Source organism: Camelus bactrianus, chromosome 6 (genome assembly GCF_048773025.1).
Source record: "Camelus bactrianus isolate YW-2024 breed Bactrian camel chromosome 6, ASM4877302v1, whole genome shotgun sequence".
NCBI classification, from domain to species: Eukaryota; Metazoa; Chordata; class Mammalia; order Artiodactyla; family Camelidae; genus Camelus; species Camelus bactrianus.
This window is the reverse complement of record NC_133544.1, coordinates 83,815,874-83,842,771: the sequence shown is the minus strand read 5'-3', so window position 1 is coordinate 83,842,771 and position 26,898 is coordinate 83,815,874. Positions and strand designations below refer to the sequence as shown.

The 26,898-nt window shown below is 36.4% G+C and overlaps 1 protein-coding gene across 3 annotated transcripts in view; it reads left to right on the top strand.

The window, feature by feature from the left end:
* Window positions 1–26,898, top strand: part of NEDD4 (NEDD4 E3 ubiquitin protein ligase) — a 123,543-nt gene that overhangs the window by 48,583 nt on the left and 48,062 nt on the right. The window contains exon 1 of one of the 3 annotated variants that reach the window (XM_010969471.3): window positions 2,300–4,308. The exons of the other annotated variants lie outside the window; for them this stretch is intronic. Within the exon in view, the coding sequence (XP_010967773.1) occupies window positions 2,761–4,308 (1,548 nt within the window). The 5' untranslated portion in view covers window positions 2,300–2,760. Of the gene's footprint in view, window positions 1–2,299; window positions 4,309–26,898 lie in introns of those variants that run through there. 3 annotated transcript variants of the gene reach the window in all.

Below are 26,898 nucleotides of genomic sequence, written 5' to 3'. Positions count from 1 at the left end.
GGCCTGCCACCCCTCTGCAGCCCTTCTCCCCTTGAGGTTAGGGTTGATGCTCCTCTTTTGGCCTCTGTTTGGCTCAGGGGCTGCATTTCCCCCCAGGTTCCCCAGGTTCTGCCCATAACTGCTGTATAGTGGGACAAGTCCTGTGCCGTCCCAGACCACAGCTAGTAGAGCAAACCAGTCAGCCTCACTAGAACCTAAACTCAAACTAGAGTGCTAGGAAGTGCATTTGATTCTCTTAGCTTTCTTCTTCTTCACTGAAGCCCTCTTTGCTGATTTTTCAAGCATCATTCCTTCTTGTCCAGCTGTAGTACTTTTTGGTATTTCTTCAGAAGTACTAGTGGGATCCGTCCACCATCCATCCAGCCTCCTCTCTGGTGTTACTAAGTGCTTACTCTGCCCAGCATGAGCTCAGGAGCATCAGAAGAAATATGTGGTCCTCGCTCTCTGGAAGCTTAAAATCTAGTTAGGGGACATGAAACTGATGCTTATGGTGAAGGTTACCAAAGAGAAAACATTTATCTGCTTCATTATTTCTATTAACAGCCAAAGGAGATGTGCTTGTTAAATGGAAGTTTTAGGCCACAGGCACGAGCAGTTAGATCTCATTGATTAGCTTGGTAGAAGTGATCCACTTTCTGAGTCATCAGATCCCTAACTTAATTCAAAAAGGAAAGCTGAAGTTATTTGAAGGCAGAGTGAAAAGTTTAGGACTCTTCCTTCTGCAAAGAAGGAAGATTATAGGGAATACATACTGAAATCTATAAAATCAAAAAGGAGACAGATTATATAAAGCCAAAATAGCATGATAATTTTATTGCTAGGTTTTTAACTTTATACATCCTGAAATATAGTACTATCTCACTCTAGTCAGAAATAAAATTTAATAAATTCCATATTTCTGTTTCGTCATGTCTTACTTGATTAAAAACACTGTTTAGAAAATTGTGATTGAGAACAGATCTATCTTAAGGAGTTTTCTCTTTGAAACAAAGTGCAAGTATATGTTTTACATATTTGCTTTTACTTAGGAAAAAAACTTACTTAGAAAAATACAAGTTGGGTGTAGAACCATGTGGTGTAAACAACGGAACTCTTTTACTTTTTACTTTCCTATGAATGAGCCAGTATATATTTATTACTGGAGTTCCAGCTGTAAAATTCAGGTAAGGGGTTTAAATATACCCTGGAGTATTATTTAAAAATAAATTTGTTTCTTTCAAGTAGAATACCAACCTCGGTCTATGACATTTAGGGGAGAAATTAAAATATTAAACTTTTATTACCCAGTAAACTGAAAATAAAGTAAAGGTTAAATAAATACAAAGCAGAAAAAAATATATATATATACAAAATCATAAGCTCTAAAAGGACAAACAGTCTGTTGTTCTCTCCTGCGGGAGCTTTATCAGCAGTAGTAAGTAATTCCACCTCTAGGGCAGTGCTAGCACTCAAAAATGTAAACAAGTATGTACTCTGTTTACATAAAGAAATACGCAGCATGGTTTGTACTTTATAGATATCAAACAGCTAAATGAATTGTTTCAGTGCGCCAGTAGGGGCCAGCAAAGAGCTCTTAAGAGTTTTTCAGAACAGAATTGGCATTGAGATATGTTTATTTGATGTGTTAAATCCTTTTTCGACTTCTTTACTTACCACAACACTCTCTTAAGTGAATGAATTGCAGAGACAGTGGAATAAAATGTCTTGTGTGCTCAGACTATCTTGGGGTATAGTTTTTCTGTCTAATCTGCATATATTTTTAATGGAATGTTTGCTTAGGCTATTTCTTGGCAGAGTTTTAATAGTCAAAATATAAATGGCATCATTTAAAGACTGTACTGCTTGGCTGGGAAGGCCTTAAAATTACAGGAGAAAATGCTTGGTGACAGCTTCTCTTAAACTTTTTTTTTTCCTCAGTCGTATGCTCAATTTTTGCAGTAGTATTACTAGGCTAATTTTGTATTTCGATCCTTAAGCTTTCACTTTTTATAAGTACGTAGTGTTTTGGAAGCTGAAATATTTATCTGTTTGATTGAACGCTGAGATTTTAATTTACCCTGATGTTTTGGTATTTCCAAATTTATACAACTTTTTGAACTTACTCATTTGAAAAAATTTAACAGTCTGTATTCCTTTCTACATTTACGAAGTTGACTAAATTCCTAGTATGGCCACTATTTGGAAATTCAATCCTTGATTTGATACTCAATTACATGGAGTTTCATTCCTACCAACTTCCTGTAATTCTATCCCTATGGGTAAAAATATTAGTGGTCAAACGCTGCTGGAGAAAGTCTACGCACCGTGATTCACAGAGTTAAATGTTCATTTAGTAGAGCTGGAGTGAAAAAAATACTGTTTCGACTTGAAATGCTAGAAGATTGTTGTTCTTGTGTTACTCATTCATGCAAATTGGAGAAGGTATAATTGAAACAAGGTTGGCAGTGTTTGAGGCAGTGTGCTGCGGCTGAGCTCAGCTTAAAGGTCGCTGGAAATCAAGTGCTTTGTAAGTGAAGGCATTTTGACTACAAGCAATTCAAGACATTTTGGAAACGTCAGTCTCAGGAATGGGCCGTCTTTTTCTTTCTATGATATCTGGTCTCTAAGGTTTTACTTAGGATAAAGACTACTACTTAAGAGCTCTTTCAGGCACCACAAATGATTTTTTCTTTCGATGCAGTGCAGCTGCTTCTAGCCTGTCTACCGACAGAGATCTTTGTTATGACTTTCAGCCCTTAACATGTTTGGAAATGAGAACAAATGGCACAAAGCTTACGATTGCACTTTGCAGCCAGAAGAAGCAATACTTACCCTTTGTCAGAAACCTCCGGAGATGATCTGGATAGCCATGTTCACTTGGGCTTCACCAGACCAACACGGATTTCAGCGTCTAACGTGGTTCAGATGAAGCTGACTCCCAGACAGACTGCACTAGCTCCGTTAGGAAAGGAAAACGTTAAGTCTCAGGAAAGATCATCTGTTCCTTCACCTGAAAATGTTCATAAAAAGAGCAGCTGTCTGCAGATTTCACTCCAACCAACAAGGTACAGTGGATGTCTTCAGTCTAGCAATGTCTTAGCTGATGGAGACGATGCTTCATTTACTTGTGTCTTGAAGGATGGCAGTGCTGTGGTTGATAATGAGCTGAATGCCGTGGATGATGGTAACCTATTAAGCAGTTCTGCTGTTTGCAGTGGTAGCCTTAGCAACTTTCCAGCCAGTGAGAATGGGTCTTACAGCAGCAACGGTAGTGATTATGGGTCATGCACAAGTGTCACCAGTGGCGGTTCATACACCAACAGTATCATCAGTGACAGCAGTGGTTATACTTTTCCACCAACCGATGATACCTTCTTTGGTGGAAATTTATCTTCTGACAGCACCTCTAATAGAAGTGTGCCAAACAGGAATACTACGCCATGTGAAATTTTTTCAAGAAGTACAAGTACAGTTCCCTTTGTCCAGGATGACTTGGATCATGGACTAGAGATCATGAAATTGCCAATGAGCAGGAACTCGAAGATTCCACTGAAACGTTGTTCATCCTTAGTCATTTTTCCTAGGAGTCCTTCAAATACCCCACCAGCTTCTCCAACAACTACAGGTACTCTTCCAAGCAAAGGATCCTATCAAACCTCCCACCAGTTTATTATTTCTCCTAGTGAAATTGCCCACAGTGAAGATGGCACTGGTGCTAAGGGATTTCTTTCAACAGCTGTCAATGGACTTCGGTTATCTAAAACGGTCTGTACTCCCGGAGAAGTAAGAGACATACGACCACTTCACAGGAAGGGCTCATTACAAAAGAAAATTGTAATTGCAAATAATAGTCCAAATCAGACTGTCTGTGAAAAGCCATCTGAAGGATACTCTTGTGTTTCAGTGCATTTCACCCAACAAAAAGCAACTACATTAGACTGTGAAACAGCAAATGGTGATTGTAAACCAGAGATGTCAGAAATTAAACTTAATTCTGATTCAGAGTATATTAAGCTTATGCATAGGACATCTTGTTTACCATCTTCCCAAAATGTAGATTATCAAATAAATATCAATGGGCAGTTGGAAAGACCAAATTTACAGATAAACAAAAACCATGCTGTTTTACAAAGAAGTATTTCATTGGGAGGAATTTATCCAAATGTTTCCTGTTTATCCAGCCTTAAGCACAACTGTTCTAAGGGGGGACCATCTCAATTACTCATCAAATTTGCATCTGGAAATGAAGGTAAAGTTGATCATATATCAAGAGACAGCAACAGAGATTTCACAAATAAACTATCTAATTCTTTAAAGCATTCTTGTAAGGTAAGTTCCCTTTGGTCTCAGGAAATGATAATTTATACTAGAATAGCTTTATGAAATATTTGGGTAAAATGTATAATAACTTGGTAGTTTTATGTATTTTCTTGTTCTTAGCTTGCAAGTATTTTGTAGTCATGAACTTTATATTTGTAAAGCTGAGAAGTCCCCGTAGTTTTTCACTCTATTTGTTATTTTACCAGTGTAGAAAATATGCATTAAAATTTTTTTCTAAAGTGATTTAAGCCACAAAACATATCTGTAGCATAAAACAAGCTTTAAATAATAATTTATTTTATAACATTTTACCTTGGTAGATTTTTCCCTCAAGTGGCATAGTATTTCAATGTCTAACTCTGTATTTTATTCCTACTTCAAAAATGCTCATTTAGTATTCTCCCCCTCCTTTAAGCATTGTGAAAAAGATAGTAAAATATAGAAAGCTACTTAAATTATTAAACAATAAAAAGCCTGCATAAAAATGTGAAGATCTTTCGTAAGTGAACATAGAGAAAATGTTTCTTTAAAATACATATATGTATTAGGTCATGGGTAAAAACTATTATGCTGAATGTTTAAAGCAGAGGGAAAATAAATGGCATTTGCATTTGTATATACCCTTAACCACAGGAATTTTGTTTCCACCCAATTTTTCTTTAGCTCCCAGTTAAGAATGCCTTCTAAAATGTAATTCCCTCTTTCAACAATATTAAATTTTATATTTTTGAATTTGGTTTCAACTGCTAGGCATCTTCTATAATTTTCTGGTTACCTTATTAATTTGTTATTTTGATAATTTTGCTGTATTGTATTAGTAATTTAACTCTAGTGAATCTTAACCAAAACGGTTCTTTATGTAATTTGACCTTCCCAAAGTATTTTAAGTGTTTTAAACTTAAGTAGATTCTAAAAATTTCTGAATTTGGAAGATCTAGACAGATTTCAAGAAATTTAAAAAGTGTTTCTGACTAAACCAATTCTAGATGAGGGAATATAATAGTTTGGGGGGAAAAACTTTTCTGTTTATCTGTGTTTATGTAGCACTTAATTTCACTATTAAAGATCTTTTTTAAAACTTCTGGACAGATAAAATATTAAGTAATTGCTAGTTTGTTTTCTCTCTTCTGAAAATCTGATAAATATAATCATTGTTACCCAATACCCAGATGTTGCTATAAGCAACTGCTTTACTGAGGATGAATAAAGATCACATTTCAAATTCTGATCTATGTTTTAGAATTATTAATTCCACTTACAACGCTTTCTTAAAAAAACCACCTCTTAGGAAATTATAATTAATATAGTTGTTTTGTTTCCTAAAAGAAAGCAATTAAGTGATACTATGAAGAAATACATTAATAGTTTGCTAATTGAATTCATATGTACCTTGTAAACTTATTTTACATTTAATGAAATAGTTAACCTTCAAGGAATAATTAACCTAGAAATAAATATAGAAATATCCTTAAAATAGTTGATTTTGTGGTAATATTATAGTTTGTTGTTGATGCTTTTGAAAAATAGTACTTTTCATGTTTTTTAATAATGTGTGACTAAATGCCTTTTGTGTGGCTAAAAAATACACTTTTATTGGTTTCATTAAAACTTAGGTAAGCAAATTTAAGTATTTTTTCATAACAGCCAAATGCCTGGCTTTCTGCAGATCCTATATTTTTCAGATAGATTATTAGATTATAAAATAGTTCAGAAGTGTGTCATTTGCTGAAGAGCTTTAAATTGTTCCTCCTTCTAATGTTTATTAAAAGGTCTCTATACAAGTATTGTAAAAAATATAGTGACCATTAAATTTAACACATACTCGATCTAAATTGATCTAATCAATTAGTGGTAAATCAAGGGCTTGTTCTAGGAGGAAAATAATAATGTTGCTTTTTAAACATAGCAGTGACAACAATAATGGGGTTTGAGAAATAATCCTGTGTTTATCAATAATTATATATTAATCTAATTATAGTGGTATATTGTGACTCACTTATAAATAAACAGCTCCCAAAATATTTCCCATGACTCCAGTTAGTCTGGGTTCGTATTCTGATATGCTGAGTCTGGATTCACATTTAACAAGTTGATATTAGAGTAGCATTTAGTAATGTCAGCTATCTGTACCCAGCAGCCGTGAAATTAAATCACTGCTTTGGTCAGGGACCCTGGTTTCTAAAGCCCTGAGAGGGCTACAGATTTTCTTCTGTGTTTCGACACCAGTCTCTAGCAGAATCATATCCAGTTTCTAGCTCTCTATAATCAACAGCTCGTTAAGGGCTAATTTTTAAAATCTAGTGAGAGCTTTTACCTATATCTGCAACAAGGCTGTGTTCTGTGTTTACAGCTTAGAATGAGGATGGGAGTTTGTAATCCACATGACAGGGTTTATTCCATTTATTTGCCAGCACAGAACATAACAGTAACTTGCATATATTTTTATATACTCTTTTTGAGAGACAATATTACTTTCGTAAGGGCTTTATAATGACTTTTGATCTGAAAGTAGATATTTGATATCTTAACATTGTGTGTAATATCTTGTCAGCTTGATCAAGAAATAGATTAAGGAGCTAAGAGGAGGTAAGGAACCAGTTTTTATCCATTTACGAAAATTACTCTGCAGAGTTCTGTAGTCTGCGTAATAGTTAGCTTACTCTATTATTGTTTTGTTTTTCCCTATCTATTGTTTTTTAAATTTCCTGTGCTGTTAGGAAGCTCAGAGACTTCATTACCCTATTATTTAAAATACCTTAGCATTTTGCCCGTGCTTGTATATGTCTTCCATTCTTCATGTATAATCTTGTTTTTATCAGCAAGTTTGGCTTTACATTTTTTTTCTTTTTATTATGAAAGTTTGTGCATGTTTCCTGTTATTTAATCTTGGTTAGGTAAATTGCTTCAGCCTAGTGTAGTAGAACTTTAAAAAAAACTATGTCTCAGTTATTTCAAAAGCCTTTAACACTTATCTCAAGATTATACATTTTAATAATGTTTGGTTTTTCTTCCTAAAATAAATGTTTTAAGTATTTTTAGGGTTCCATTATTTTCTCAGCTCCTATTTTGTTAATTTTAGCAGAATATTTAGAGACATTTGGTTAAATTTATTTTGAACACCTAATCTTTCCTATAAAAATCAGTATAGTTTATAAATATTGACTCTAAAATTGTGATGCGGCAATGTTAATGACCAGTTTTAGAAACGTAGTGAGAAGTGTGTGCTTGTATATGTACGTGTCTCAGAATTGAAGAACTAAAGTGTTCTTTTCGGAGTGGTTCAGGGAGCTGAATTATCTGCTTCAGAAATACTTTGTTTCTCTATAGCTGCGTCTTTCATTCATTCATCTAGCACACATCTGAGTGCCTACTGTTTGCCACCCACGGGCTCAGGCTATGGGAATAAAATGTACTAAAGTACAGTCTTTACTTGGGGAACTCCCATTCCAGCGTAGACGCACACTGGCAGACTGAAAAAAAAATCAGTCTAACGTGTGATGTGCTAAAACAGAGGTGTGGTTGAGGAAGTGAGAAAGATACAATATTTATCTGGAGGAGAGGACCTGGTTGGCAGAGAAAGACTTCACAGAGGAGGAGTTGGAGTTCACCAGGCAGAGAAATCAAGGAGGATATTTTTGGGCAGAGATTCTCACTCTCAGCACTATTGACACTTGGGAAAGGATAATTTTTGTTTTGGGGGGGGCTGTCCTGTGCCCTGTAGTATGTTAAGCAGCATCCCTGGCCTCCACCCACTGGATGCCCATAACACCCTTCTCCCCCAGTTGTGACAATCAGAAAATGTCTCCAGACATTGCCATATGTCCCCGAGGGGCAAATTTGACCCCCATTGAGCATCATTGCTCTAGGCAGAAGCAGCTGCACATGCAAAGGCTAGAGATGTGAAAAAAATCAGACTGTAAATAGTTCAGTGTGACTCAACATGGGGAGTCCAGGGATGTGGGAAGGGCTGGGGGTGACGTGCTGGAAGTGGTTGGCGTCCCCTTGAGTGCAGCACCTCATGCTGAAAGAAAGCCATGTGACCCCTGCCAACAGACAACAGTTCGGCGCTGGAAGTCTTTATTTGAGAATGTAACGTGCTCATTTTTTTGTTTTTAGATGCCAATTTTTTTTATGACACCATGGATTATAAATGAATCAAAGTTTTCTTAGCTTGGATGATTAGGTGAATAGCAATGTCCTGAACTAAAATGAGGAATTCAGAAGGGGCCAGACTGGGAGGGTAAAGAAGATAATGTACATCATTAAGTTTTTGTACCGAGAAGCTGCCCTGGTGCTACTGCTGTCAGGTAGGGTAGTTAGAGGCCCGGGATTGGGGATCAGGAGAAAAGTGAGAGCTGGAAATGTAGCTGGGGAATGAGGAGTATAGTCAGAGACTTAGGTAAGGATGAACTGAAAAAGGCATAAAAGTGAGATGGGAGGAGTGATACATCAGAATTCTGGAGGCCACCAACTTTGGAGAAGTGGTGGAACAGGAGGTAAAGAGCAGACTAAGAAAGAGCCACTGGGAGGGGGTGGAGAGGAGGGCAGAGAGGCCAGGGGAGCGTGGAGGCCTGGAAGTCAAGGGAAGGGAACAAGCAAGGGGCGGCAGCACACAATGCTGTGGAATGTATGTATCCACTGGACGTGGCAGCTAAGAGGTCCTTGGTGACGTTAGTAAGAGTACGCTCAGGAGAACAGTATTGCAGAAAGCATAAGGTAAGGAAGCAAACAGCAGGCATAGATTGTTTGCTCAGTGTCATGAAATAGGCATGAGGTAGTATAGACAAGGAATATATTTAATGGCTACTGTATAGAAGACAGGATGTTAGGTGGATTTAATTGCATAAATCAAATGGTCTGTCTACAGGGATATTGTATTCTGTTATCTAGGGGCGGTGGAAAGATTTGTAGCTCTCTGTTCTTTCACCTTAGAATTTTAGAATGAGTGAGTATGGGCAGTGAAGACTGAAATGGAGACTGAACAATCTGAAATGAAGGCAACAAAAAATTAGTGTAAACATGAGGCTGCCTGTGTGTGTAGTCCTTGTGAGCAGCATCACTCTTTCTTCTCCGCCCCCACCCTGGCCACCGAAAATCAGACAACACAAAAAATACAGCTGCCATGTAGAAAACAGGTCAGAGTTTAAAGCCTGTTCCTTGAAACGACTTGGAGAAGAGGCACCTCTATCTTTTTGTCTCCAGCTTCTCCCAGGATAGGGAGCCCACCCACCGTGTGCTACCTGTCGTGAGACCTCCCCGTCCTAGACCCCTCGTCCCTCTGCGTTATGATGACAGGAAACAAGACAGACTAGGACAAGCCAGGAGCAGGAGCCTGTGTGGGCACAAGGGGCTTGGCAGAGGCCCTGGGTGTGGCCAGCCAACGTGTTGAGGTCAGGAGGGTGGTTAGCAGGAGTGAGTGTCTGCCGAGAAGGGGATCCAGTGATCTTGTCAGCAAATCCACTAAATACCTGAGTCTTGCTCAAGTGTGTGGTTCAGTTTTCTTCGCTGGCCGTGTGTGAAACTGAAAGATTGTGGTCAGGTGAAGACCAGCATTTAGAGATACAGGAAAGCCTTTCAAAACAAGAGGTGAGCCGATCTGTCCCTGTTCAGTGAGGTATATAGGGGGAGGCTCTCAACATGGGAGCAGCCGTCAGAAAGTAGTGTTACCTTCACTGACTGAGATGTAACAAAACTCTTTTGGGGGAGGTGAGAGGTAGTTAGGCTTACTTATTTATCTTATTTTAGTTTTTAAATGGAGGTACTGGGGATTGAACCCAGGACATCGTGCATGCTAAGCACGCGCCCTACTCCTGAGCTATACACTCCCCACCCCCGACAAAACTTCTTAAATGGAACTTGAGCAGGTCCGAGGACTTGGAAGGGCAAGCAGCTAGCATGTTTATGTATCTTGTAGCCCAATTCATGAGCTGGTCACCACAAGGAACACCTTGACCAGGAGATACCATGATGTTTCCAGTTAGGTTCTAGGATATCTGTGGAGGTGAGTGGGGAGAGATACGCCTTCTCAAAACCATATCACTGTGAAACATTTTGTGGTTTACCTTAATAGAAAAAATACTACCAAGCAAAAAGATACTTACATCAAGGATATTGGTGGTACAATGGACAGTGTCTTTGAATGCAATTGTTCATTAAGTGCAGACACATTCTTAACAGAATTTTTATCTTTTGTCCCTCTTACAAAAGCTGAGTGTAACATTTTATGGTATAGCTAAAATGTTATGGAGGACTACTTCCTTTTTTTTTTTTCTTTCTCTTTTCTCTCAAATGTTTGTTAGTAAGCTACCTACTAATGCTTTAGGATTCCAATTGGAGAATGGTTTATTAAGGTGTCTTTTGGACTGCTGATTTTCAATTTTTCATGTGTGTGTACATCTCCTAGAGAGCTTTTTAAAATGCAGATTTTGGTTCAGTAGGTCTGAAGGTGGAGCCTGAGGCGGTTCCGTATTTCTAACATGCTCCCAGATCACATCAGTGCTGCTAATTCCTCAAACATACTGTGGGAAGCAAAACTTTAAGACCTTTTTTTTTTAATGAGAACAGTAATACAGTTCATAGTTGAAGTATCCAATGAGTCCCTCTTCTGCTTTTACATAAGAGCCATAATAATTTGCAAAGGGCCAAAGTATTTACAAAGAGTTTTAAATCTACTTGTGCATTTAGACTAGTTATTGATTGAGACCATGTAATACAGAAGAGATTGTTTGGACCAACAGACATTCAAGGGCAAGGTTGTCTGCCTGTCTCAGGAAAGAACTTTAGTATGACTCTCACAGAATTCTGACTGTTAAATTTTCTAGGATTACATTCTAGTTTCATTTAAGAATCTAAAAATATTGGTCTATAAGGCATGCAGTTCTACTTAAATCTCTTTAATTCATTATGGCTGTAATTCTGGTTTGTGGTGGTGTTTTTTTTTTTAATTATCGCCTACACTTAACTTTTTCCCTTCTCAGCATGAGATTTGAAAAATACACAATTGAAATGTTTTTTTTTTTTAACTATTCTGGCTTTTTCAAGCAATATCTTCTATCTTCCTCTTTACGAACATTTGCAATCTTTCCAGTAACACTTCCCTCTAGCAGTGCCAGTTAGGGTACTGCTAAGAATGTTTGAGTCTTACACTGGCTTATGTGATGAACTGAAACACCCTGTATAATCAGTGCTTACTTAGGAGCTGTCCTTTTGATTGATCTTTAAGGAGAAAGTTAAAAAAATCCTTTATGTATAATTTATTAATGCTACTTAAGAGTATGTATACCTTCCCAAACATAGGTCAGTATATGAAAATCTTAGGAACTGTTTTTCCACTGGAGCAGCATAAGAAATCTTATTGTTAGCTGGGTATTTGTGGTCTTCGTGGCTGCTTGTGGCTTAGTCTGACTTTAAGGAACCTGAGGAGATACTAAACATTTCAGGTAAGCAATGAGAAAAAGGGAGCCTAGCAAGGAAAAACTGAAAGATGAGGAGATAGATAGGCAGGCAAGCAGGCCAACAAATGTAAATTTTCTAGAATTGATCACAGAAAAATTCTAGAGAGAGGCTTAAGCAAATGGGTAATCTTTTCTGGGCTCTGACTTACTGGAATGTAATTCCCTGAATCAGGGACTTTTTGTCTTATTCATTACTTATCCCCAGTACCTGGAACAGTGCTTCACTCAAAATAGGCACTCAGTGTCTATTAAATTAATGACTGAAGCCAAGGGACTCTTTGGAAAGGGGTAGAGATGACAGTAGAGCCTGATAGATGAGGTTGACCAGACAGCCTTGTGCAAACAGATACCCAAACTAGGATACTTAAGGGATGACTATAATGATGAGTGGGAGCTTCTTGATGCTTCACCCTTTGCATGGAAGAGTGGCACTCTTAAATGAATACCTTGTCCCTGGGGTGGATGCCAGTGGAATATTATGATCGTGACTCAAGGATTAGTTTCCACAGTGGAGTCTGATTCATAGCCTACATATTCCACTAACTGGTACCATAGAACTATGTGTCTGGGTAGAGGCTCAGATCAAGTTTTCTAAAAAGGAGATTGAATGGGCCAAAAGTTTGAAGGGTGTTTAAACAAAGGCCATTTGACTCGCTTTAAGTTTATCATTGTTTAGTGAAATGACTTCATTCCAGACTTAATGTATGAGCTGGATTCTTAGAGTTGTCCCTGGAGTTTCATGTAACTGTTTTAGCTAAAAATGACCTTTACCTTTTGTACCAAGGCTGAAAGACTGAACCCTCTTAAAGAGTCACAGAGCTTGATGGAAATTCAAGTCATCTTCAAAGCAAATGAGTTTAACAAGTATTATCAGAAATAGAATATGTGCCTGCTGTGAATGGCAAATATTATTCCTGGCTTTAAAGAGCTTATAATTTAGATGAGAAGAGAGAATTACCCATTAAAAAAAAAGAACCATACAATATACAATATAGTAGAATATATAATAATGTCAATATTCCTACTTCAGGCATGTGAACACCTAGACTCTGAGCTATGTGATTGTCTATATAATTTTTAACTAATTTAAATTTTTACCAAGATAACACATGGGCCTGTTTTTAAAATCAGGGTTTTTTTCCTTTGATGATTTCCTTTCTGCCTTTTTCTCTGTGTTCTCTCTTCCTAGAATTCCAAAACCAAAGTTTGCACCTCTTGGGTTGATCTTATAATTTACTTTTCTCTCCCATTTTCTATTTCTTTGCCTCCTTACTCTATATTCTGGAAGATTTTCCCCCAAGTTTTTCCTTCTCTTTAGTTTTAAAATTTTGGCTATTTTAATTTCTGAAGTTCTATCTTGGGTTTTTTGGGTTTTTTTTTTTTTTTTTTTGATGATTACCTATTATTCTTGTTCTGTAAGTGCCGTCTCTTATTTCTCTGAGAATATTTTACTTAAGGTCTTTTAAAATCAGCTTTGTTATGGGTCCGAAGTTGTCTCTGGTCCCTGTGGGTCACTCTGCTGCTGTTGATGTTTGTTTCTCTTTGTTATTAGACATTTTCCTCCAGGTCTCTGGTGAACCTTGGCTGTCTGTTCATGTTTGAGAATGAGTCACTATGAAGTTATCTGAAGGCTCTGTAAATGTGTGGGCCTTTTCAGATGGTAGGCTTCATTGTCAGGCAACTTCTAAATGTCAGTATCTGCAGGTTCTTTCTCAGAGGTCATCTTGTTTCTGCAAGAGAAGAAACCTGCAATGATTGCCCAGTTATGTTTTATGGCTGTGGTTAGTGATAAACTCAGAGTGGAGGTGATTTCTTTCATAGGTTCTGAAACTGGATTAATTCAAGGTAAACCATGCCTTAAAAGCGATACTTACTTAACAAATTCTTAAGGTACTGACTGTAATTTAATTAACTTACAGAAAGGAAGGTGCCTGATTTTCATATGTTGTCTGAAATACATTATATATATTCGAGAAGTGAGGATGCTTCTAGAAAGACTAAAGTAAACATTCTTTATAATAGAATATGTGGTTACCTTAACGTTATCTCCCAACCTTTTACGTTAGTGGCAATATGTTTAAATGTAAATGTGCATGCCTGTCACTCTGAGGAAGAGGAAAGACTTACTAAAAATGTGGCTACAGACACAAAGGAAGAGGAGACAGAATGGCCTCCTAATGGAGAATAATACTGGATGTTCACTGTCACACTAGAACTCAAAACCTCAACTATGACTTTTTTTTAACTTGAACAAAATCTTGATATATTCTTTTTTTAAACTCTTAACCCTATCCCTGTAGAAGTTTTAATCAGTCAGCATGTATTATATACCACGTATCAGAAAACTCTCTGAGACAGTGATTATCTCCATATTAGAAATAAGAGAGCAAGCTCACAAAAGTTAAAACGATTTGCTCTGTATTGTAAATCTAGTAAATGTCATATTTGGACCAAAACTTAGCTCTAGTATGGATCCTAAAGCACTTTTCTGCACGTGTAACCAAGAGGACTTTCATCCCACACTGCAGTAGGAGGAATCTACAGGGTGAAGCTGCCTGGGGAAGATTATTCTAGTAAGCCAGCATGAGGAAGAACAACGAAAAGTGTTGTCTAAAGGCAGATTTCCACTAGGACTGACTGCAGTCTGAAGAATGATGCTTACCTCCTGAAGAACAGATCAAGTCCTGATCAGGTCCTTCTTACTGCCGTGGTTGAGTGAGAGTGAAGTTCAGGGATTGTGGAAGCACATTTCTAGAGAACCAGGTTATCTTTCAGACTTTTCTTTTTCTCTTCTCCTTACTTGTGACTCAACATTTGTAATTACTTTCTTCCTTCTGATTAATTTTATTGATCAAATAACACATGCTTTGTGTTTCTACCTCCTGCAACACTCTTTATGAGTTTCACTGTGTTCTTTTTCTTCAATAACTAGTATAAACTACCTAAATCATTACAAACTACCTTTTTTTCCAAATATTTTTAAACTTTTTATTATGGAAAATTTCAAACACACAAAAAGTGGAAAGAATAATGCAGTAATCCTCCATGTGTGTCCCAAATGAGCTCCCAGTTTCAACAGTTACCAACATTTTGTCAATCAGGTCATCCATCTCTTCCCCTCTTTTTTTTTTTGAATTTTTTTTTCAAAGTAAATCCCATACATCATATAATTTTACCCATAAATACTTTAGAGTGTATCTGTAATGGATAAGGACCTTTTAGATATACAAAAGTACCATGCAGTTGTCACACTTAAAATTAATAGTAGTTCTAAATGGTTCTGACTGGATCTCTCTCTAAGTCATGTAGGTCATTTTAGTATTGCCATGGCTCAAGACAGTTTCATCTCCTTTAACTTATGTCTGTCTATTTCTTCATCTGTTTTATGTTGTTCATTTCACTTTGGGGCTGAGCATGCTAATTATTTAGCATAGGCTTTTCTGTTTCTTTAAGCAGATAGTGTTTGATAATACGTTTGTTAACAATATAATTGAGGTTGTATTCTGGAACCCAAAACTGAGATTAGAGTTAAGACGTAGAACTGGTCACCTAATTACACCTCATCTCAGCCTTAATCACCACAAATCTGCATTTTGGGTTCATATATCTGGGATACCAACCTTTCCCATTTCTCACTGGAGTGAAAATAACTGTATAGTGAATTTGCTACACTAATTCCTCTTACAGCTTCTTGGAGTTTTAATTTCATGTTTGTGAAACATGATGTGTGAAACTTGGCAGAGGTGATTTGAGGACTGGACATTTTATATCTATTTGGCAGATAGTTGGTGCTCAATAAAAAGTAGCTACTGTTATCTGCCTTGTAATATTGTAAGAGTATATGAAGGTGCACTGTGAACTATGAAATGACACATTCCATAACATAATAATAATTGTTTTATATATGTACAAACTGAATCATATATAAGTTTAAGAATCCAGGTTGACAGTTAAATAACAGGAAATACATGAAAAGAACTCATTAAAAAGTAGAGCAAAAATGCAGACTAGAAATCTGAGGAAGCACTTCTTCCTGAGGCTCTAAATCGAAGATCATGACATATTTTCAAAGGAATACAGTTTTTCCAAAGCCCTATTAAGAAGTAAAGCATGGTTCTTTTTATTTATAGTCAATTTTGACTGTGTATATTCTTGGGGACAAAACTATGTCAAGACTAGACATTCAAAAGAAGGACAGAAATAAATAAGGATTATACAGCAAATTAACAGAAGAGAATTAGAATCTAAAAAATCCTATGAATGGGCCATAAGCAATCATTGATAGTTCTAAAGAAGGTGGCCTTATTATTTTTTTGCCCCTCATTGAAAACACTGATTCATAGCGATAGTCTTCCTCATCTTATATTATTGATAAAATCAGCTTCTAGCCATAGGATGGTAGATTCTTTCTTTTCAGTTTGTAGACTAAACAATTCCAGACCTCTCAAAAGGTGTTGTTTTTTAATAGACTTTATTTTTTAGAGCAGTCTTATGTTCACAGAAGTAGTAAGCAGAAGGTACAGAGATTTCCTGGATACTCCCTACTCCAACCCATGCAACTTCCTCCATTATCAATATCCCCCACCAGAGTAGTACATTTGTTACAACTTATAAATCTACATTGACATATCATTATCATTCAGAGTCCATGGTTTAATTTAGGGTTCACTCTTGGTAGTATACATTCTATACGTTTGGACAAATTTATAATGTCATGTATCTACTATCATATCATACAGAGTAGTTTCACTGCCCTAAAAATCTCCTGTGTTTTGTATCTTTATTCCTCCATCCCCTGTTGCCTAGCAACCAGTGATCTTCCTGCTGTCCCCATAGTTTTGCCTTTTCTAGAATGTCCTGTAGTTGAAATCATACAGTCTGTAGCCTTTTCAGTTTGACACCTTTCACTTAGCCATGTGCATTTAAATTTCCTCCATCTCTTTTCATGGCTTGATAAATGGTGTTGTTTTTTTGGATTTTTTTGGTTTTCTTTTTTAGTGCTGAATAATATTCCATTGTCTGAGTGTACCTTATTTATTTGTATTTATTTGTACATTTATCTACTGAAGGACATCCTGGTTGCTTCCAAGTTTTGGCAGTTGTGAATAAAGCTGCTATAAATATCTCTGTGTAGGTTTTTGTGCAGATATAATTTTTCAGCTCCTTTGGGTAGATACCAAGGAATGTGACTGCTGGATCACATGGTAAGAGTAAGTTTACTTAAGAGTAAGCTGAAGAGTAAGTTTTGTAAGAAACTGCCTAGCTGTGTTCTGAAGTGGCTAGTATTTTTCAATCCCACCATCAGTGAATGAGAGTTCCTGTTGTTCCATAGCTTTACCAGCATTTAGTGTTGTCAGTGTCCTGGATTTTCACCATCCTGATATATGTGCAGTGGTATCTCACTATTGTCTTAATTTGCATTTCCCTGGTGACATATGATATGGAATATCTTATGAAATATGTTTATTTGCCATCTGTATATATTCTGTGCTGAGGTGTCTGTTAAGGGCTTTGGTCCATTTTTTAGTTGTGTTATTTGTTTTCTTGTTGAGTTTTCAGTATTCTTTATGTATTTTGGATAATAGTCCTTTATCACATGTGTCTTTTGCAAATATTTTCTCCCAGTCTGTGGCTTGTCTTTTCATGCTCTTGACGGTGTCTTTCACAGAGTAGACATTTTTAATTTTAATGAAGTCCAGATCATCAGTTATTTCTTTCATGGATCATGCCCTTGGTATTGTATTTAAAAAGTCATCACCAAACCCAAATTCATCTAAATTTTCTCCTAGGTTATCTTATAGGAGTTGTATAGTTTTGCATTTTACATTTACATCTGTGAGTCATTTTGAGTTAATTTTTGTGAGGAATGTAAAGTCTGTGTGTAGATTCACTTTTGTGCATGTAAATATTCAGTTGTTCCAGCATCATTTGTTGAAGAAGCTGTCTTTTCTCCATTGTATTGTCTTTGCTCCTTTGTCAAAAATCAGTTAGCTGTATTTATATGGGTCTATTTCTGGGCTCTATATACTGTTCTGTTGATTTGTTTGTTTGTTTTTTTCACCATTAGCACACTGTTTAGGTTATTGTAGTTTTACAGTGAGGTAGCATCAGTTCTCCAGCTTTGTTCCTGCCCTTCAGTATTTTGTGGGCTATTCTGGGTCTTTTGTGTCTCCATATAGTAAACTTTACAATAAGTTTTCAACATCCACGAAATAACTTGTCTGGGATTTTAATTGGGATTGCCTTGCATCTGTAAATCAAATTGGGAAGAAGCGATATCTTGACTCTTCCTATCCATGAACATAGAATATTTCTCCATCTGTTTAGTTCCTTGAATTCATTTATCAGAGTATTGTAGTTTTCCTCATGTAGGTCTTGTACATATTTTGATAATTTATACTTAAGTGTTTCATTTTTTGGGGGGTGCTGTTGTAAATGGTATTGTGTTTTTTGTTTCAAATTCTACTTGTTCATTGCTGGTATATGTAGGAAAGCAATTGACTCTTCTATATTAACCTTGTATCCTGTGATCTTGCTATAATTGCTCATTAGTTTCAGGAGTTTTTGGTCATTCCTTTTGGATTTTCTCCAAAGATGATTGTGTCATCTGCAAACAAAGACAGTTTTATTTCTTCATTCCCAATCTGTATACTTTTTATTGCTTTTCTTGTCTTATTATATTAACTAGGACATCAGTACAGTACAGAAAAGGAGTGGTGACAAGGGACATCCTTGACGTGTTCCTGATCTTAGTGAGAAAGATTCTAGTTTCTCACCAGTTAGTCTGAAGTTAGATGTAGGTTTTTTGGGGGATGTTCCTTATCAAGTTAAGAAAGTTCCCACTATTCCTAGTTTACTGAACATTTTTGTCATGAATTGGTGTTGGCTTTTGTTAAATTTTTTCCCTGTACCTATTGTTATGATCATACAATTTTTTCTTCTTTGACCTGTTGGATCACATTAATTGGTTTTCAGATGTTAAATCTTTTGCATACCTGAGCTAAATCCTACTTCGTTATGACGTGTAATTCTTTGTTGGATTCAGTTCGCTGATGGTTTGTTGAGGATTTTTACATCTCTGTTCATGGGAGACATGGTCAGTTGTTTTCTTTTCTTATATAATGTCTTCATCTAGTTTTGGTGTCAGGGTAATGCTCATCTCATAAAGTGAGTTAGGAAGTATTCCCTCATTTCTGTCCTCTGAAAGAGTTTGTAGAGAATTGGTATAATTTCTTTCTTAAATGTTTGGTAGAATTTGCCAGTGAATCCATCTGGGCTTGGTATTTTCTGTTTTGTTAGGTTATTAATTACTGATTTAATTTCTTTTACAGAGATAGGCCTATTCAGGTTGTCTATTAATGATTGTTTTAAGATATGACAGTTTTTATTAATAGCATTATTTTCATTTTAATGAGCTTATAGTATTGGAAGACATTAAAATAAACATTTTATTTTGTGAAAGTCACATTAGAATATAGTTTTTGTTTTATTCTTGATCTTTAGGAATCAAATAATCTCCTAACTGTAATCTCTATTTTTTAAATGTTTTCAACAAAAGGTTACTTTTACAAAAGGACACATATCCTGGTGTACCCAGGATTTATCCTTATGCTAAAATATTTGGTTGGCAGTTATCGATCAGGTAAAAGCAAAATAACTCAGCTATTATAATTCCACATTTATCTAGTTGGTCTCTTTGGGACATTCATAAAAACTCAATTTTGTATGATTTATATAAGCAATTCAGTTTTGTCCATCTGGTGTCTGTATTATAGCTATTCTTCCCTTTTACTGAAAAAAAGTATATATTTGGTTCTTGAGATTTTTAAAAAATTTTTATTGAAGTATAGTTGACTTACAATTTTGTGTTAGTTTTTGGTGTACAGCATAGTGGTTCAGTTATAGATATATATTGTTTTTCATATTATTTTTCATTATAGATTATTACAAGCTATTGAATATAGTTCCCTATGCTATACAGTAGGACCTTGTTGTTTATCTATTTTATACATAGTAGTTAGTATCTGTTAATCCCAAACTTCTAATTTATCCCTCACCTACCCTTTCCCCTTTGATAACCATAAGTTTGTTTTCTATGTCTGTGAGTCTTTCTGTTTTGTAAATAAGTTCATTTGTATCATATTTTAGATTCTACATATAAGTGATATCATGTGATATTTGTCTGAGGAGGAGGCTTACCTATGACATATTTCACTTAGTATGATAATCTCTAGGTTCACCCATATTGCTGCAAATGGCATTATTTAATTTTTTATGGCTGAGTAGTATTCCATTGTATAAATATACCACAACTTCTTTATCCAGTCATCTGTTGATGGACATTTAGGTTGTTTCTATGTAAGGCTGTTGTAAATAGTGCTGCTATGAACATTGGGGTGCATGTATCTTTTCCAATTGGAGTTTTCACCAGAAAATTGAGATTGCTGGATCATATGGTAACTCTATTTTTAGTTTTTTAAGGCATCTCAATACTGTTTTCCATAGTGGCTGCACCAAATTACATTCCCACCAGCAGTGTAGGAGGGTTCCCTTTTCTCCACACCCCTTTTTTAACCTTCTAAAATTAACTTGGATATCATCCTGGATTTTCATTTGTAAATTTTATCAGACAGGTGATAAAACTTTTGAAATATATTATACTGATAGGAGCCGGTCACATCTCTTTATTCAATACATACAACCTAAGTTTTCTCAAGCTTCATCAGACTGCAAGTAGCAAAGGAAACAAAATGCCAGTTATAAACCCAAGTTTCAATGACAGCCCTTCTCTTCTGCCCACAAAAGATCCCAGGCAGCTATGAAGTACTCTTCAATATGTGGCATGCTCCCAAGAGATGGCTCCCATGCACTCTTGAACAAATCCTGTCCTATCATCATTGCTACTGTATTTTCAGGCATTGTCATTTTCAGGTACTGCTGCCCCCCACTGGGCTACAGTTTCTCCTCCTTGTCTTAGGGTGACTTCTTTCCCAGGAGTATCCTTAAAGAGCATAATACAACTTTTCCTTAGATATGATGAGCCAACTCAATGTTTTAAAAAAGAGTCCTGATTCCAAATACAGTATGGTGGGAGAATCAGTTCTGGGGACATGTATGACTCGCAGAGCAAGAACTAAAAATCATGCATAAAACCAGAAAGTACCGTTTCACTGAAAATTTTTCTGTAATTTCACTGTCCAATATAGTAACCACATGTGGCTAGTGAGATTCAAATTAATTTAAATGAAATAAAATTTAAAATTCTGAACCTCCCCTGCACGAGACACATTTCAAGTGCTCAGTAGCCACATGTGATTCGTGGCTCCTGCATTGGACAGCACAGACAAAGAATATTTCCATTATTACAGAAAGTTCTGTTGGACAAGGTTCCTCTAGAACATTACGTTTCGAGCTGCAAGCCCTTGATACCCCTGTAACTTTGACAGAGCTCCAGTGTATTGAGGAAGGTGCCTAAAACTACGGCACTCTGTAGACGTGGGTGAAGGAGTGAACCACATCCCTATGGCTTTATTTTTCTCCACTGGTACCTGCCTTGCTGGTTAAGGAAGAAAAATTTGGTTTTAAAGGACTCCATTGAGTTCTTATTTTCTTAAACAACAGTAACCCACATCCTTTCCCCTTGCCCCTGTTTTCACTGATACATTATATTCTTCAGTAAAAATTATATGTACTTTCAACCCTGGGAGAAACTTTAACAACTATTTATAAATCAGCTCATGTTACATTTGATCAGATAATCAAATTATAAGAATAATCAGTTTTTACTTATGAATTTTAAAAAAACTTAGAAAGGATTATTCATTTCAAAAAATAAAAATTGTTAGAAAAAACATGTCCACCTACCACTATATAAGTAGTGTTGTACCAAGGTTTACGGAAAAAAGAAGAGGAAAAACCTCTTTGGGAATTATTTGATAATTAATTTTGTTTGTTGTTTGGACCTATTCCTTGGCCAGTCCCTTCAGGCCTTGTCCAAATGTGCTCTAATTTTGCTGACAATAAGTCTTTGAAAGTATTTGCCAGTCACTGTGCATTGTTTGTGCTGAATACTGTTTGTTGATGATTGGGGAAAATGCTGTTGAAACAACAACAAGCAGATTTTGCCTTTTAAATGTCTTTTGTTGTGAAATACAGAAGATTGGAAGGCATCATCCCAACTTTTGACAGGCCAGTCTAAGCAAGGGAGACAGATAACATAGATATAATCATGTGAAATTAAGGGCCGGAGGGTTGGAATGATTGTTGCTTCAAGGCTGCTTGCCCCTGAATCGAGGGAGTTTTGCAGGTGGATCGCCTCATTAAGGGGTCTGGAGACTGGAAACTTGGATAAATCCTGAGTTGTCAGCAGTGTTCTCCAGACTCACTATACGAGCTGCTGTTTAATACACTGAAGAAAATTATCTAGTATGAAGTCCAGTGGCTTATAAGCTTCAGATTCACATAGCTTTAAAGATGATTAAACTGGAATCCAGAGCAATTAACTTAACAGTGAGCTGAAATAATGACATCTAAACCATGTGCAAGGCACTGTAGGCCCTCACTATAGGGCAAAACTTAGGGATTATTTTTAACCTTCCTTTTAAACATTGTTTAAATATTCTTAGATCATATTTAACCTACTAAGTGGGGTAGTTTTATCTGAATCTAAGTCTCCCTAAGTTGTGGATTTCACCTCTCATGGATATAATTCTTAAATTTGAGGGTGGTGTCAGTCGGAGATCAGGGTTGTACTCTGGTGGGACTTGAGTAACAGAGATTCATGCCTAATATTCTGTCTGTCAAACTCTACTAACTGTGCAGCCTCCAAGTGGTGGGTTCCACATGCCAAGGGTGGGAGAGTGGCTTATGGTCACTAGAGGGCAGAAAAGGTCAGGAACAGATGGGGACGACTGGGCACAAGTGTAGGGAAGACCTCTTAGTGAGGAAGACAGCTTCTCACATATGGAAGAGAACACAGTTCAGTCCCTGTGGCAGCAAAGCCAGTTAGTGATCCGGGAACATAAGCTACAGTCGAAGCAGTGAAAAACATGATCAGGGAATCAATAAACCAGTTTAGAGCACATACATTACCAAGTCATCACACTGGTAGCAGAAAGCTAAGTTCAAGTCCAGGTTGAAGAAGACAGTCAGATTGCCAGAAGTTGAACAGGTTATTTAACCCTTTCAATTATTGCTCCAACACTGTTCAACACTGGTCAGTACCCTCTTGAAATGGGCAAGCAGGACTTGAGTCTATTTCCTGAAAAGGCACAGGAAATCTGATACCGTCTTTTTTTGGCATTGTAGCATTTCCTGTCACGTTGCTGACTTGGTTTCATAATGTTTGAACTATTGCTGTTTTCCTTCTTGGTAAATTCTCTCCACATCAAGGAGTACTTCCTCAGGCCTCAATAGCTGTTTTGGTTTTTTTTTTAAACAAAGGAGGAATTCATTGATACAAAGATGATATAATTTTCTAGTAAGTCTGGCTCACTTCAATTTTTAAAACTATTTAATAATTTATTAATTATTATTCATCTCTAGGTGTTAAATACCTATAAAGGCAAGGCACGTTGGGATAAAACAAAGAATGAAAGTTTTCCTTAATCCCTCTCCTATAAACATTCTTAGATTTCTGTACTTTTCGTTTACAGTTTTTACACACCCTTTAATTACATGCACATGTTTGTCAACCAGGCCGGGCTGCCCACTCCAGGACATCACTAACCCTCTCCACACTAATTAGCACAGAGTCTGGCTATAGAAGCCAGTCACTGACATTTGTTGATGTTACAGAACTTACAGCCTGGCTGGAGAAGAGAGCTGTAAAACAGACGTTAAAAGATATAAAGTGGAGTAGAATTACAGAGGAGAAAATTAGCGATTTCATGTCATCAAGAACATTGTCATTAAAATGGCATGGAACTGGGCCTCCCTAAGTAGATAGGATTTACACAGGCAGAGAGAGAAAGAAATCTTCCAGGAAGCAGAAGGGAGTTTGAGAGGGTGAAACACAGGATGTGTTCAGCACAGTCATACAGTTCTATTGGGGAGACTTACATTAATAGGTAAGACTGCAGAGTGGGTGGGTAAAACAAAAGTGGAGGGCCTAGAATCCCATGCTAAAGAATTTATAGTTTTTCCTCTGAACCAGTCTACTTTTTAACACCTTTTTCGTTGTCTGATTCCTGTACAGTAAATTGCACAAATTTCAGATGTACAATTTGATGAATTTTGATGGATGTATACACCTATGAAACCACCACCACAATCAAGATAGCTAACATTTCCATCACTCCCCAAGAGGTGCACATTTTGAAAACCGCACCAAAATTTTTGGTCAAAATTGGACCAATATTTTTTAAATGTGTTCCTCACCTGTTTGTAGGATGCCTCATACAAAACTCATCCCATTGACTGATAAGTTTGCATAATCCCGCATGCTGTATTTCTTGGAATGTCTCAAGGCACACTAGTAACGTTAATGCTCCTGAAGTCCTACAGGAAATAAAGTTTTGCACTTTGTTTAACCAAGTGTTTCCCAATTATGTGACCACCTTTGAACTCTTTCAGTGTCCAGCAGATCCATTACTCCTCAGAACACACTTGGGAAATGATGTTTATGCAATAGCAAGTCTTCAAAGATTTTGAAAATAGGAATATGTTTTTGTTTCTATATTTTAAGCAAGGAGGAAATACAAAGTCCCTGACTCCTTTTGGTTCTTTTAGAGGAATTCTGTTCTGTGCTATCTCTAAGTGCCATTTACATTGTGTGCTATCTTAAAATTACCAAATCCACTTGGAAGTAGGCAGGATAAAAAGAGATAAATTTAGATGCCCTGCTCATTCATCTTTTTTATTGTTTACTCTTCCTGGTTTTCTCCAGAAATGAGGTTGAATAGGAATGTAGTTCTCAAGGTGTGACTTTTGGATCCACTCCCTGAGTAGCACCTGAGGCAGGGAGAGGGGGACAGTGATCTGTCCTTGAAAAGCCCAACAGGTGATTTCTGACACCTGCACTGAAGTTTGAGAACCACTTGAGTGAACTCACTCAAGCTGAAGCATCTGAAACGTTTAGGTTAGGTTGGAAGCAGAGCCACCTAAGCTACTTCCTCAACTGCCTCAGCTTTTCCGTCTTAGAGGGACGATCTTAATTCACCTTCTCATGCTTAACTTGTTTTCAAATTAAATATCTAAGATTGTACACAGCTCCTTGGTTTCTGAGCATTAAAGTCACTCTATCTTCCTCGACGTGGGCAGCCATCTACTGAATTAGTTTCTCATTTAGACTGCACGTAGAATTCTCCAGAGAGGATTAGCTTCCATCTTTTAAAAAGTTGGCCTTTTTCTTTCCCTCATAGCTTGGCAAACATTCCTAGAAAGAAAAAGGTAGCATAATATATTGGAGCTCAGAAGAGTGAATCTCGATGTCTATTTTTAATCAAAAACATATATTTTTCTCTTGTGAAAGAAGAACCTTATCCCTTTTATCAGTTATCTAGCTGTGGGTATTTCCTAGTAAATTAAAACTTTATACATTTAGTCCTCTTATTATATTCCGTTGTTTAGAAATACAAATTTGAAACAATGAAAAAAGTTGATGAGCACCTCACCTTTTTTGAGGGGGCAGGAAAGTTGTAATAAATGGTAAACTTTCTTCTCTCCTTCTACAGACCTGTAGTTTAGGGGCATACAATATAAATTGCTTCTAAAAATTAAATTTTAATTTTGAAAATAATTTAAAAATCCAGTTTGTGTTTGATATAACACAACCTGATTCCTCCTACACCTTGTCTGCCTCAGATTTCTTCTCTACTCTAGCATGTTTTTAAATGGTTTATATTTGAAAATCCTCACAATAAATCACAAACTAAACTTAAAAGCATGTCAAGATAGAGGAGCATGTCAAGGTAAATCTTCGGCTTTCAGAAGTCTGTAATGATTATAAAGCAGAAACCTCCAAAAAGACAAATTCAGAGGAGGATGATTCAGACCGAAGCTGGTTTAGACAGTGGTTTTTCCTGACTCCCTTCCCACCCCCATCTATTAGGTAAAAATCCCTTTTAAAATGTGAGAGTTGCTAAAGACTGTAGAATGCATGTATCCAAGTTTTCAAGCAATATGAAGCTATTGTCAAAGAACAAGTACAGTTTGTGCCTTACAGTTAAATCTACCAGGCAGGCTGGCTGGCAGAGCAGATCACGAGTTTGGGGCGGTGAATGTTTGCTTTAAGCAAAGACATCCAGTCTCCATTGCACTGTGATTTTATAGCTTAGATCAGATGATACTGTTTGTTTAGCTAACACCATTTTCCCCTCAACGTTCTGAAAAAGATTGAATCAATAAATATTGAACCTCTAGAAAAATGTTTAAAATAAGCAAGTCAGAGTATAGAATGAGTCAGTATGTAGGTTAGAATGTAGAAGCTGTGTAAAAATTTCATAAAAAGCAATTTTACTTAGAAAGATTTGCATATGTTAGAAAATAGTTAAGCTAAATTTACAGTCATTTTTGTAATCTTTTTTAATTATAATATTTAGGATATGCTATAAATCCATGTAATATGGATTTTAGAGAGGAAGAATGTTCATTAAAAATAATAGTTTTTATAAAATTTTGAAAGCAGGAAATAAATGGTTTCTTCTTTTAAAAAAAAAAAAATACTATAAATGGGTCCATTCATAGAAGTTCTGCTTATTTTTCTCGGAGATTCACATGTGCTAATATCCAGTGTCAAAATATTTGACTTCTCATGTGTTCAAATCAAGAAAACATTTAACCTCTTAACTTATAAAGAGTAGAAAGAGAGTTTAAATTCTAGCTTATACAAAGAGGTTTTTAGATAATTTACTTTTAGTGTCTCAGCTTCAGAGCTTTTAACTCTACTCTTGTCCTGTTTATAATCTCTGAAATACCTCTTGATCTCTTGACTTAATTAAATAATATGATAAACAATGACTTGAACATTTTATAGCTGTGAATTTATTGTTTCTTTTTTACTGCCTGCCCCAGTTAACTTTTTTAGACAGTGACGTCTGCAGAAGAATCCTAACATTTGCACATAGAGGATTTGAATGCAGCTGTGTGAAGATGGTAGTTACTGAGTAAAATACTCCTTTACATGCAGACTTCGTGATCATAAATC